Raw genomic sequence first — 14,200 nt, forward strand, 5'->3', positions numbered from 1 at the left:
AGATGGAGAGGAAAGGGGAAATCCAGGAAATTCCCGATGGGATAGACCTGCGGGGAGAGTCGGACGAACGACAGCGAAGGGTCGAGATGGCACCGAGATCGCGGGCCACGGGGATGGGAAAGAAAAAGGTTTCGTCGGTCGAGATGGGAAATTCGTGGGTAGGAGTGGGTTTGGGGGAATGATAAGGAATTGTATTTTACACTTGTTGAGTCGGAAGCGTCGCCAGGACGTCCGAGCAGAAGCCACCCGGAGGCAAGAGGAGATGCGGGATTGCAGGTCAGGTGAGCGGTCGGGGCTGGAGAGGCGGATGTGGGAGCATCGGCCGTACCCGGGTGGGACCCGAAGCCGTCCGAGCGGGTAAAGCGAGAAGGGGAGCCAGAACGGGGAGCCTCGGGGGATGCCCGTGGCGAGAGGGCGAGGGACAGAGGACGAAACTGAGAAGGAGCCACTGGAAGTGGAGGAAGAGAACCGGGACTGGAGACCGCATCTGTAAAACGGAGGCCTGGGCGGTTTTTGAGGAAGTGGACGGACGGAGGAGGATCGGGATCATTCTAGATGTCACGAGGGGGTCTGGGTTCAAGAGAGGGGTTTTGTCTAACGGGGAGAGGCGAACGCCTGCTTGGAGACAGAACCCTCAGAGGCTGAAGACAGCGGTGAGGGAGGGCGGGAGAGCTGGAGAGAGTGATGTTAGGAGGTAGAGGGTCAGAGGCCCGGGCGGAGGGGCGGAATCTCCTCTTGGGAGAGAGCCGGGAAGCAGCCGAAGGACGAGGCGACCACAGTTGAATGTCGAATCAGTCAGGGGTATTTATTGACCGCTTCCTGCGTGTAGAGCACTGTACTAAGCCTTGGGAGAGGACAATATAACAAAGTCGGTAGACGCGTTGCCTGCCCACAGTCTGGAGGGGGAAGATGGGGGGATTTGGGGATGTCCGTCACTGTTGTGTCGTACTCTCCCCAGTGTCTCGGTACGGCGCTCTGCACACAGTAAGTGCACAGTAAGTACCGTTGATTGAAGGATCGATTCGGGCCCGACGGCTTTGATTTTACCCCCAGAGGAGTTGGCAAGGCCCTGGGGAGTTTGTGATGGGGGGAGGTTGGGGCCTCGAAGAAAGAGTTGGAATAGTGGCAGGGGCTTGTGGACTCTTGGGAGGGAGGCAGAGCAGAGGGGTCATGCAGAGAACAGCTGGGTTACAGCGTGACTGGGCTACCCCGCCCTCCCGCTTAGCCCGGGAGTCCCGGGGGGGACGGGGGCCGCGTCCAAACGGATCATCTCGTACCTACCTAATGCTCGGTACGGTGCTCGGCACACAGTAAGCGCTTAATCCCATAATTATTTTGAATTATTTTAAGGGTGTGAGTTAGCAGCAGAAGCCGGGCCAGAGTCCGGGACCGTGATCCAGAGGCCGGGGGCAAGGTGGGTGAGAGGGCAGTGTCGGGGGAAGGGCCGCGGGCATCTTCAGATCCTCCTTTCCCTTCTCTTCCTCCTCCCCCGCGGGCCCGAGGCAGGACGAGAATCCTCCTGCGGGTGCCTCTCTTCCCGGATCCGCCCGGGGCCCATCCTGCCGGAGAGGATGCGGCTGGCCCCGGTGGGGTGGCCGAAGGGCGGAACTGTGGGACTCCCTGCGCTCTGGCCCCGGGGGGTAGGGGAGGAGAGCCGGGGAGGCTGTCGGTGCCAACCTCCGGTCTCTCCTGGTTGGAAGGCAGCAGGCCGGACCCGTGGTGGACTCCATCGCTTCCCGGTGGGGCTGCCCAGTGGCGCCGCACTGTAGTACAGAGCATGCAGGGTCCTTTTTGGGGGAAGAGTCCCCGGGGGCTTCCCCACCCCCGGGCCGGGGATTAGTTTGCCTCTCCCGTGGCCCTCTCCGTCTCGCCGCCGGGGTCCGGCACTCCCGCCGCCGCCCGTCAGTCAGCGGGAGCGGGGGGATCCTCCGGCCGGGGGTCAGGGGTCAGCGGCTCCCCCTCCCCCGGCGCCGGGCCCCTCGGAGGCGGCCTCGGCGGGCGGGAAGGGGCCGTCCAGACCCGGGAAGCTGTCGTCGGTGTGGGAGCGGGTGCTGTCCTCCAGGGCCGGCGGGTCCCGGCCTCCCGCCCGCCACCATCGGCGCCGCCGGCGGCGCTGCCGGTCCCGGAGCTCGGTGTAGGAGCGGGAGAAGGTGTGGAAGATGGAGGTGACCGGGAAGGCCATGAGCAGGATCCCGCTGAGGATGCTGCTCAGGGCCACCACCTGGCCGGGGAGGCTGCGGGGCACCATGTCGCCGTAGCCCACGGTGGTCATGGAGATGACCGCCCACCAGTAGCTGCTGGGGACGCTGGTGAAGTCCTGGCGGGCGCCCAGCTCGCTCTCGGCCAGAAAGACCAGCGGGGAGAAGAGGGCCATGGCCACGCAGAGGAAGAGGAGCAGCAGGCCGAACTCGCGGGCGCAGCGGCGCACGGTCAGCCCCAGCGTCTGCAGGCCCAGCGAGTGGCGGGCCAGCCGCATGACGTAGAGGATCCGCAGGGCCCTCAGGAAGCGCAGGACCAGCCCCACCCGCTCCAGGTACTTGTTCCCGCCGCCGCCGGGCTGGGGGCCGCCGCCCCGGCCGGGCTGGGGGCCGCCCGAGGCCAGGTCTACCAGCAGCGACACGTAGAAGGGCAGCAGGGCCAGGATGTCGATGAGGTTGAGCGGCGTTCGCAGGAAGGCGCATTTGCTCTCCGCCTGGAGGGAGCGCAGCAGGAACTCCAAGGAGAACCAGGCCACGCACACCGTCTCCAGCACGAAGATGTTGTGGCACTTCTGGGAGCACTCGCCCTGGAGGCCCGCGGCGGCGAGGGACACAGGAGACGGGGCGCCGGGTCACGGGCGGACCCTCCGGGACCGCGCTCTCCCCGCTTCGCGAGTACACGGCCCCGCGTACGTACACCCCCCTCTCCGCGTCAAGGTACACGCTCACGCACGTACGCTCCGCGCCGCCGCCGCCTCCAGGAGGCCTTCCGCGACGGCCCTCCCACCTCCCCGGTCTTGTGGCCCTCAGCACGTCTGTGGTGATCACACTGCTGACTCTCGGCATTGTGGAATTTTTTTTCGCCCGCCGCTTCCTCTCACCAGTTTTCCCTCCTGTTTCCAATGAACTTAGGCAATCTAATAATAATAATAATGGCATTTGTTACGTGCTTCCTATGAGCCAGGCACTGTACTGCATGTTGGGGTAGATACAAGATAATCGGGTTGATCACAGTTCCTCTCCCCCTGAGAGCTCAGAGTCCTGTTCCCCATTTTACAGATGAGGCACAGAGAAGTTAAATGACTCACCCAAGGGCACACAGCAGAAAAGTGGCAGATTAGAACCCAGGTCTTCTGACTCCCGGGCCCTGTGCTCTTTCCACTAGGCCAAGCTGCTTCCAGTCTGTGTTTGCCAGGGGAAGAGAGCTGTTGGAGAGTCTTGAAGCCCAAGGTAAGGAGGGTTTATTTGATGTCGAGGGTGATGGGCAGCTGCTAATAGTGATCCTAAATTGTGGTATTTGTTAAAAACTCACTATGTGTCAAGCACTGGGATAGATACAAGATAATCAGATGAGACAGTCCCCGCCCTTGTTTTACAGACGAGGAGACTGAGGCCCGGAGCAGTTAAACGACTTGTCTGAGCTCACACAGCAGGCAAGTGTGCGAAGCAGCGTGGCTCGGTGGAAAGAGCCCGGGCTTGGGAATCAGAGGTCATGGGTTCTAATCCCCGCTCAGCCGCTTGTCAGCTGTGTGACTGTGGGCAAGTCACTTCACTTCTCTGTGCCTCAGTTACCTCATCTGGAAAATGGGGATTAAGGCTGTGAGTCCCATGTGGGAAAACCTAATTACCTGTACTCCCCCCACAGCGCTTAGAACGGTGCTTTGCACATAGTAAGCGCTGAACAAATGCCATCATCATTATTATTATTATTATTATTATTAAGTGGAGGATCTAGAGTTAGAACCCAGCTTGGGCCAGTGGATAGCACACGGGCCTGGAAGTCAGAAGGACCCGGCTTCTAAGTCACTTCACTTCTCTGTGCCTCACTTACCTCATCCGTAAAATGGGGATTAAGACCGTGAGCCCCATGTGAAACGTGGACTGTGTCCAACCTAATGAGCTCCTCGTGAGCTCGTTTGTGGGCAGGAATACGTCTGTTATATTGTACTCTCCCAAGTGCTCAGTAATAATGTTGGTATTTGTTAAGCGCTTACTATGTGCAGGGCACTGTTCTAAGCGCTGGGGTAGATACAGGGTAATCAGGTTGTCCCACGTGAGGCTCACAGTTGTTAACCCCCATTTTACAGATGAGGTAACTGAGGCACAGAGAAGTTAAGTGACTCGCCCCCAGTCACACGACTGACAAGTGGCAGAGCCGGGAGTCGAACCCATGACCTCTGACTCCAAAGCCCAGGCTCTTTCCACTGAGCCACGCTGCTCCAGTACAGTGCTTTGCACTTAGTAATAGCTCAGTAAATACGATTGAATGCATCTACCCCAGCACTTAGTACAGAAGATGGGGATGAAGACTGTGAGCCTCACGTGGGACAACCTCATTCCCCTGTATCTATCCCAGCGCTTAGAACAGTGCTCTGCACGTAGTAAGCGCTTCACAAATACCAACGTTACTATTATTATTATTACAGTCCCTGGCCCAGAGAAAGTGCTTAACAAATGCCAACTTCCCTCCCCCCTACAAAAGAAAATCTAGTTCCTCTGACTCCCAGGCCCAGGTTCTTCCCCCTAGGCTCCGCTGCTGATTATTGTAGAGTTTTGAGGAGTGGAGAGAAACGTTGCTTAGCAATGCTTCAGGCAGGTGATCTGGGCAGCAAACGGTGTTTGGGCCGAAAGGCGGCGGGAGGAGTCGAGGACAACGCACCCCAAGGTTATGGACATCTGGGCCCGGGAGGAGGGTGTCAGGGACAGAGCTCGGAAAATTGGGAGGAGGGCTGGGTTTAGGAGGCAAGATGACAGGTTCAGTTTGGGATGTGTTGAATTTCAGGTGCTGCCGGGACTTAACAGTGGAGTGAGAAGCAGCGTGGCCTAGTGGATAGAGCATGGGGCCTGGGAGTCAGAAGGACCTGGGTTCTCTTCCCTGTGCCTCGATCACCTCATCTGTAAAAGGGGGTGACTGATTAGCTTGTATCTACCCCAGCACCGAGAACAGTGCCTGGCACAGAGTAAGGGCTCTTAACAAATACCATACAAAAATAAATTACAGATTTCCTGGAGGCTGGAGATGTTGGACTGAGGGGAGGGAGAAAGGTGAGGTTAAAGAGCTGCAATCGGGAGTCCTCTGTGAAGACGGTGCCCTCGGAGAATGAATGTAAAGCGAGGAGACAAAGAAGCTTAGAGGATCCCAAGGTTAAGGGGGATAAGAGGTTGAAGAAAGGTCAGCAAGAGAAATGGAGAAGGAGCAGTCAGAGTGAGGGGGAGAACCGGGTGGTCCCGGGCGAAAGAGGCGGTGAAGTGCCAAACCCGCCTGTTACATTGTACTCTCCCAAGCGGTTAATACAGTGCTCTGCACTCGGTAAGCGCGCTCAATAAATACCACTGTTTGTTTGGAAGCCAAGGGGAATGAGGACGAAGCAGAGTCCTTCGGACTTGGTACGACACGGTCACAGGGGTGCCCTTGGAGAACGCAGCCTCGGCAGTGAAGGAGGGCAAGGGTGACCGGATGGGTCGGTCCTCAGGAGTGTAGGGAGAGAGGAAGCGTGGAGGATTAGGAGCGTTACCTGGAGGGGCTGTGGAAGCCAGAGGAAGTTTTACAGTTTGGGGAAGATTGTGCTCGTTCGGAGGCGGAGGGGAAGAAGCCAACGGAGAAGGAGCGGTTGAGGAGAAGGGGGATGGAGGGTGGGGGAGAGGGAGAGTTTTTCAGAGATGAGGGGATGGGATCGGAGTCGGAGAGCAGGCGGGAGCCTGTCTCTTGAGAAGCAGCTGGGGAGAAAGGGACGGGAGGAACAGGCAGTATGTTTACTGTTCTCATTTTGTTTGAGATTCGCAGCTACTCCTCACAGGTGGCTAACGAGAGCACGCCCACCCTTCAGAAGAAGGCGACCGAAATGAGGCGGATCTTGGGGAAGAGCGACGAGCTGGAAGTCCGCCGTCGTCCGTGCCAACGTCGACGGACGTGCTCTCGGGAAGGCGGGATGGACTGCTTTTCACAAGGTGAGGGGGTGGGGGTCAGAGATGAGGGAAGGAGGGAGCAGTGAGGGGCAGCTGGGAAGGATGAGAGGGAAGTAGAAGGGAGAAATGGGGGAAGTTCACGCCCGATGGTTTCTATTTTGCTGCCAATGTAGTTGGAAGGGGGTGGTGGAAGCAGCAGGAGATGCAGGAGGGTATCCTGGATGGGGGGAAGAGTTGGTAGAGGTCAGTGAGGTAAGAGTAGAGTAGTTGCTGAACTGAGTTAGGATAGTTGGAGGGAATTGGGAGGAGCAGAGGGGGGCTGGAATTAGCCCAATTCACCAAGAGCTGGTTGAGATGAGGGAAATGAAGTTGGGGGTGGGCCTGCCCTTTATTTAACAAGGAGGGATGCAATAACAAGAGATAGGTTGAGGTGCGGGGGGTTAAAATACTTACTCTGGGCTAAGCACCGTCTTAAGGTCATGAAGTAGATAAGAGAATCAGGTGGGACACCTCTCCCACATGTGGCCCACAGTCTAAGGGAGAGGGAGAACAGGTATTGGATCTCCATTTTACAGATGAGGAACGTGAGGTACGGAGAAGTGAAGCGACTTGCTCGGGGCCGCAGGGCAGGTAAAATAGCACCCCGGGCCCAGGATCTTTCTATTAGGCCACACTGCTTCTCTCCTAGTGTCCAGAGATCACGGTGAGGGGTGAGAGAGAACGGCAGAGTCGGGGGGAGTGAGGGGCCAGGTCAGAGGGTTGAGGTGTAGGGGAGGAGAAGACAGAAGTGATGAGGGAATGGTATTGTTAGAGGACACAAGTGGGGACCACAGTTGAGCAACGAGGCAAATGAAATGAGAGGAGCAGGGCGGTGGAGCTGAGGGAGTGGATGCAGGGAGTCACTAACTTAACTGTCCTCTGTTAAATTGCTATAGTAATAATAATTATGGTATTTAAGTGCTTACTAGGGGCCAAACACTATTCAAAGAGCTGGTGTAGATATAAGATAATCAGGTTGTCCTACGCGGGGCTCACAATCTTAATCCCCATTTTACAGATGAGGGAACTGAGGCACAGGGAAGTGAAGTGGCTTACCCGAGATCACACAAGCAGACGAGTGGCGGAGCCGGGATTGGGAACTACGTCCTCTGACTCAAAGCCCGTGCTCTTGTCGCTAAGGCACGCTGCTTCGTTAATATTATAATTTACCGATTATAATTGACAGCACTCAGTACAGTGCTCTGCACCCAGTGAGCGCTCAGTGAATACGACTGACTGACGCTCAGCTCTCACCTTGCCCTCGGCGAGGTGCTATAGAGTGGGGGGCCCACCTAGGACAGTGGCCGAGATGGACAGGGCCAGCAAGCTACAGTTAGAGGGGCGAAGACTGCTGCCCCGACAGGGGTGCCAGCCCTCTGTGCCGCCGTCACTCGGGCCCTCCAGGATGGCATAGAAAAAGCTTTCGTGTGCGCAATCCAGCGGGCCGGCCCCTGGCAGCAACGTGCCAGGCCGGGGTGAAAGAGCTCGAGGCTTGGCTCGCCATCTCCACTGCGCAAGGACCGATTTAGGCTGCTGAGTGGAACGCAGAGAAGAAGCGAAGAGAAACTGACACACCACAGCCCCAGCCTTCTCAATGAATGGGGTGATGGCCTCCTGGGGCTGCTGGGACCTAAAAGATTCAGTTACCACAACAAAAGGAATCAGGGAAAAAGACCATTTCAGCCCCTGGCATCGCACGTGTTCTCTCTGTCTTTCTCTGGAACGCAGAGAAGCTGAGTGGATAGACCACAAGCCTGGGAGTCAGAAAGACGTGGATCCTAATCCCGGCTCCGCCCTGTGTCTGCCGGGGGACTTGGGGTAAATCACTTCACTTCTCTGTGCCTCTTACCTGTAAAATGGGGATTAAGAATGTGAGCCCCATGTGGGACTTTGTCCAACCTGATTATCTTGTATCTACCGAGTGCCTGGCACATATCCCGGCTCGGCCACTTGTCAGCTGTGTGACTGTGGGCAAGTCACTTAACTTCTCTGTGCCTCAGTTACCTCATCTGCCAAATGGGGATTAAGACTGTGAGCCCCACGTGGGACAATCTGATTCCCCCGTGTCTACCCCAGCGCTTAGAACAGTGCTCTGCACATAGTAAGCGCTTAACAAATACCAACATTATTATTATTAGTAAGCGGCTAACAAATACCATTAAAAAAAACACAAACAACTTCATTCGTTCATAAATACTTAATAATAATGTTGGTATTTGTTAAGCGCTTACTATGTGCAGAGCACTGTTCTAAGTGCTGGGGTAGATACAGGGTAATCAGCTTGTCCCACGTGAGGCTCACAGACTTAATCCCCATTTTACCGAAGAGGGAACTGAGGCACGGAGAAGAAAAGGCTTGGGAGAAAAGGCAGAAGTGAGAATTGGACACAGTCTCTGCCGGGCTACCGGGGTCAAAACTGACACACCACAGCCCCAGCCTTCTGAATGAATGGGGTGATGGCCTCCTGGGGCTGCTGGGACCTAAAAGATTCAGTTACTAAAAGATTCAGTTACCCCATCAAAAGGAATCAGGGAAAAAGACCATTTCAGCCCCTGGCATCGCATATGTTCTCTCTGTCTTTCAGTGTTCCAGCCCCTGGCCACCGGTGATGGGAGTCTCTCGTCGTCCTGCCTGAAGGGAGGACAAGGCGGAAGCAAACCCCGTCTTGGCAGCACAGCAGCTGAGGCGGCCCCCCCGTCCCCTCTGATCACATCATGAGAGGCAGCGTGGCCTAGTGGATAAGCCCGGGAGTCAGAGGACGTGGGTTCTAATCTCTGCGCCGCCAGGGGCAAGTCACTTACCTCCTTTGCTCCTCCGTTACCACGTCTGTAAAATGGGGATTAAGATAGAGCCCCATGGGGGGACAGGACTGTGTCCAACCTGATTAGAACAGTGCTTGGCACATAGTAAGTGCTTAACCGATACCACCAATAATTAGTACTTAGCACCACCCCTGCCTAAGTCCGGCTGCATCAAATCCCCTTTGCTTGTTCTAACTCTGTCCTCTCTTCTGCACCCCTCTTCTCCCGCCCCGGACCCCCAACTCCCCACCCAGGCCTTCCATCCCTGCTCTCTTCAACTTTCCCGGTGACTCTGTCCCTTCTGTCTCCAAACACACACACACAAGTCTCCTGGAAACCGCAAAAGCCTTCTCCGGCTCCCCGCTCCCATTCCGTCCAGGTTCCTGGGACAGGTCCGCGGCTCCCCTCTCCGTCACAGCCAAACCCAACGGCCTCTTCTCTGTTCTCGTTCCCCAGTGGTGGGCCAGTCTCCCTCCCTCAAATACCGTGACCTGGGTTTCGCCGAGTCGCTCCTTACGCACCTCGTCCTCCCATCTCAAGAAGCGGTACGGCCTCCTGGAAAGAGCTGGGTCGGCCACGCGCCTGCTATTTAATAACGGTGGGATTTGTTAAGCTCTTACTATGTGCCAAGCGCTGGGGTAGATACAAGGTAATCAGGTTGTCCCACGAGGGGCTCACGGTCTCCACCTCCATTTTACAGATGAGGTCACTGAGGCACGGAGAAGTGAAGTGGCTTGCCCAAGTTCAAACAGCAGACAAGTGGCGGAGCCAGGATTAGAACCCACGACCTCTGACTCCCAAGCCCCTGCTCCTTCCACCAAGCCACGCTGCGACCTTGGGCAAGTCACTTCAGCTCGGTTTCCTCATCTGTAAAATGGAGATTCAATATCCGTCTTCCCTCCCGCTTAAACTACGAGCCCCGGGTGTGACAGGGTCTGTGTCTGACCTGATTATCTTGGGTCTACTCCAGCATTTAATACAGTGTTATTAAGCCTAGTGTACTCTCCCACATGTTCAATACAGTGCCTTGCACAGAGCAAGCGCTCAATAAATATTACTGACTGGGGAGGTGGACAACTTCCCCTTCTGTACCTGTGGCATTAACTCCTCCATGCCTCCTCAGCCTGTTGCTAAACCTGTCTGATATCTCCTCCCCAACGTGCGCCTTGTGAGCCTCCTCAAGGGTCTCCCTGCCTCCAGCCCCTCCCCTAATCTGCCGCCCAGATCAACCGTCGAAAGCACCGTTCTCCGGCGGTCAGATGCTCACGGTCGCCGGGACCAGGCCTCCCAGGCTAGATCTGGGGTGCCCCACGGGAGAGAATGATCCGAGGGGGCTGAGTGAGGCCACGGGGCACAGTGCTCATCTCACTGCTGCTGCTGGGGTGCTCTCCCCTCTCTTGGGCGAATTACCATAAAACCCGGTCCATTCTGGCTCTTACCGGCCGTCCCTTCCTCAGAGGCGTGGCACGGTGCCCTGCTGGCCCTGCTGATGACAGATGTGCCCTACCCAAGATCTGTTCCGATACTACTCAGAACTGGGAGTGGGGGAAGGAAATGACCATCAGCAACACCCAGGGTGGGTGGGTAGCAGCCAAACAAGCAAACCAACCAAAACCTGTAACCCGGAGTGCCGGCCTCCTCCCGCGCCCGGCCACCAGGCCGGTGGTGATGTCCCCTCTCTTCCCTGCTCGGGGAGAGCCACCGCAGGAGGGGGCCGGCCTCGGGGCGAGAGAGGGGAATCTGGGCCGCGGCCGCCCGAAGGAGACTCCGGCACGCCAATAATCAATCTCTAAGCCATCGATTCGGGGTGGGAGACGGCCCCCCAGATGACAACCCACCTTACGGCCGAGGAGAGGCTCAGCTGACCACCCCCCGTCCTCCGTGGGAAGAGGAAAACCGTTCCATCACCTCCAACGCTAGAAAACACCTCTCCCCGATTCACGTTTCGGAGTTTTCCATCAGGAAGGGAACGGGGCCCGGGGAGGGATTTGTTGGGGGCAGGTTGAACCTGGAGTCGCAGCTGCCCCGGCCAAGTCAGACACACATATCGTGGCCGGTCGGCATCTCACGGAGCCCTTCCCTGACCCTACAGCTCCTGCCCCGTGTGCGGAGCCTGGGGCTGAGCACCCGCAGAGTGCTGGGATACAGTACTCTGCACACGGCAAGTGCTCAATAAATAGGATGGATTGACTGGATTTCTCAAAGCCTACGTTAAGAGTCCCAGTGCCCACCTCACGTGCGCGTACACACACACACATCCACACAGAGTCCCCAACCCCGACGCCCACACTCACCCGCTCTTCCTCGGCACGGACGTCGGGCAGGGTGCTCATGCAGAGGCCAACGGCCGTGACGGCCACGAAGCTCACGGACACGCAGGCGAAGAGCTGCCCCGGCAGCCCCGAGCGCGGGTCCTCCACCGCGGCCCCGAGCCGCCGCAGGCACCGCTGCAGGCGGCCTCGGGCCGGCGCGGCCCAGGGGGGCAACGGCTGCGCCCCTTCCGCGTCCCCGACGGCCGCCGCCTCCTGCTCCTCTTCCTCCCGCTCCTCCTCCTCTTCCTCCTGCTGGCGCCGGCGCAGGCGGTGGAGACAGCAGCGTTCCAGCCGCTCCTCCTCGACGCCCCAGTAGTCCAGCTCGTCCCGGAAGGCCAGGGCGCAGGCCTCCCGCAGCAGCCTCAGCTTCCCGGCCGCCAGGAAGCTCATCAGGGTGCGGAAGGCGCAGGGGTTGCGGTCGAAGAAAAACTCGTTGCCGCCGACGTCGTAGTCGTCGCAGACGCGCATGATGTCGTCGTGGCTGTGACAGGCCCGGAGGCGCTCCAGGCGGCCCAGCGGGCAGCGGTCCAGGCTGGCCCAGGGCAGGCTGTAGCGGACGCCCCCGACGTTGATGACCACGTGCCGGGCGCGGTCCTCACGCCGGCGGGGCCGGGCCGGGGCCTCGCCGGGCCGCAGGAGCCGGGCCTGCCGGTAGAACGAGCCCTTCCGAGCCGCGGCCGGCCGGCCCGTCCGGGGGCCCGAGCCGGGGCCCTCCTTCCCGGACAGCAGAGCCATGGCCCGAGGAGGGGGCGGTCGGGGTCATAGAGGTGGCCTGGTCCGCCCCGAGGTCAGGCGGACAGGCCCGGCGGGAGGAGAGGCGGGGGCCGGGAGCCTCGGGACCTGCAAGAAGCCGGAAGACACAGGGTTAGGACCCCGGACGGGCCAGACTGACCCACCCGGAGGAGCTCTCCGCCACGCTCTGTCCCTGCAAAGCCCAGCTGGGGCGACTCCGGCCCTCTTACCTCCATCAGGCCCTGAGGGGACACAAACCGTCCTCTACACGTGACCGGAGATTTCCCCTTTCAGCAATCATCTTGGTGGCATGCGCTGAGCGCTTACTGTGTGCTGAGCCCTGGGTGCAACGCTGCAGTATACACACAGGGCTTTCTGTCATACAGTCTAAGAGGTAAGGAGAGCAGGCATGAAAGGCGCTAGCAAACTTTCTGGGCTTCGAAATGAAATCGTTAAAGACAACAACAGGGAAGCATTACACCCCTGGAAAGAGGCCGGGCCTGGGAGTCAGAGACCTGGGTTCTAATCCCTGCTCTGCCACTTGTCCGCCGAGTGACCTTTGGCAAGTCACTTAGCTTCTATGTGCCTCAGTTACCTCATCTGCAAATCGGGGATTCCAACTCTGAGCCCTATGTGGGACATGGACTGTGTTCAACCTTGTATCTACCCCAGCGCTCAATACAGTGCCTGGCACCGAATAAGTGCTTAAATACCACCTTGAAAAAATTCATATTCTCCATTTGCATGTAAGATTTCCCGACGGCGTATCTTCTACTCTAGGTGAGATTTCACAGGAGGTGCCCGGGGGCTGTGCCCCACCTCCAGGAGGTGTCCGACCACCGAATGAATGAATGAGGATGCTAATGGCGGTCTTGAAGTCCTAAGAGCCCCAACCGGTCCCAGTGCAGATTTAGGAGAAGCACAGAAAGAGGCTTGGTCGACAGGTGAACTGGGGAAGCCTGAATGGTGGCACTACGGCAGTTTATGTCCCTGTCCCCACACTTCTAACTCTCCCCTCCCAATCTCTCAGTCTCCTTCCAGTGACCCGACAAGCCATCTAACGGCCGACTCTCCCCACTGACCCAGGACGGACCGTCCAACTCCCGACTCTTCCCTCTCCATCCCTGACTCTCCAGTGACCCGGCACGGCCCACTCGTCCCCAGACCTTTATGTTCCCTGACCCAGCCCTCCGAGATTGAGCATTTGAGGCTAGGTGCAGTCCAGCCTTGCTTCCAGTGATGTTTTTAAAGGCCTGTGCCCTCCGCCGAGGCATTCGCTGTGCAACGGAATCACCTAAATTCCGTGGCAAACTGGAAATTGTACGGCGTGTAAAACTCGGCCGCTGGGAGCTATGGTGGAACTAATCATCTCTGTATTGATTTCTCTCTGTTCCGTTGCACAAATCGAAAACATCCCACACCACCCTGGAGATCCTTCACGAGCCCGACATTTCCGGAGGGATTTTCCCTGACCCCTCTGGTTTCGGAACGCGGGGTGATAGAAGAGCTGGGACCAGAGGGATTGGGATAAAAATCAACTTTTTTTAAAAAATGCTATTTGTTAAGCACTTACTTTGGGCCAGGCCCTGTACTAAGCACTGAGGTAGATACTAGACATTCAGATTGGACACAGTTCCACGTAGGGCTCACGGTCTTAATCCCCATTTTACAAATGAGGTAAGTGAGGCATAAGGAAGTTAAGTGACTTGCTCAAGATCACACAGCAGATATGGCAGAACTGGGACTAGAAGCCTCTGACTTCCAGGCCCGTGTTCTTTCCCCTAGGTCACTCTGCTTTTTTTCCTGATGAAATCTGCGGCTTTGGGCTTCTTAAAATGAGTCTCAGTCGAATAGACCATTTCGAGTTGACCACCTGACACGGAGAGAATTAAAGTGGGGAACGGAGTCTGGGTCCTTGAGGGGAAAGTTAGGGACAGAGAGGGGAGAGTCAGAGGCGTTGGATAGTCCGTGCTGGGCCGCTGGGGGATGGGGAAGGAGGAGTCAGGGAGGGAAAGGAAAAACTTGAGGAGGCTCCTTAGCCGGACCCGGCAGCTACAGCAGGATCAAGCCCCTTGGTCACGACCTGGCTCGGCCAGCTAGAACGGGATCCAAACTTTCAGTCACAGCTGGGCCCGGGCAGCTACAGAGGAACAAGCCCACCCGAGTCATGACCTCCCAAGCCTGGCACACACCGTGCGCACCTCTCCACAAC

The 14,200-nt window shown here is 57.7% G+C and overlaps 1 protein-coding gene across 1 annotated transcript; it reads right to left on the reverse strand.

The window, feature by feature from the left end:
* Positions 1–791: 791 nt before the first annotated feature.
* On the reverse strand, positions 792–12,460 carry KCNG2 (potassium voltage-gated channel modifier subfamily G member 2). Its single transcript, XM_029053425.2, has 3 exons — positions 12,219–12,460; positions 11,239–12,096; positions 792–2,785 (listed from the first exon to the last, which is right to left on the reverse strand). The coding sequence occupies exons 2-3, from the start codon at positions 11,989–11,991 to the stop codon at positions 1,940–1,942; spliced, it is 1,599 nt and encodes a 532-aa protein (XP_028909258.1). The 5' UTR covers positions 11,992–12,096; positions 12,219–12,460; the 3' UTR covers positions 792–1,939.
* Between the last annotated feature and the right edge of the window lie 1,740 nt (positions 12,461–14,200).

This window comes from Ornithorhynchus anatinus, chromosome X2 (assembly GCF_004115215.2).
Source record: "Ornithorhynchus anatinus isolate Pmale09 chromosome X2, mOrnAna1.pri.v4, whole genome shotgun sequence".
Classification (NCBI taxonomy): Eukaryota; Metazoa; Chordata; class Mammalia; order Monotremata; family Ornithorhynchidae; genus Ornithorhynchus; species Ornithorhynchus anatinus.

Bases quoted from the DNA above. Each gene is read 5' to 3' on its own strand.
- KCNG2 (XM_029053425.2), bottom strand. From the start codon at position 11,991: ATGGCTCTGCTGTCCGGGAAGGAGGGCCCCGGCTCGGGCCCCCGGACG. The intron at 2,786-11,238 runs GTGAGTGTGGGC...GCGGGCCTCCAG, and splicing joins TCCGTGCCGAGGAAGAGCGG to GGCGAGTGCTCCCAGAAGTG.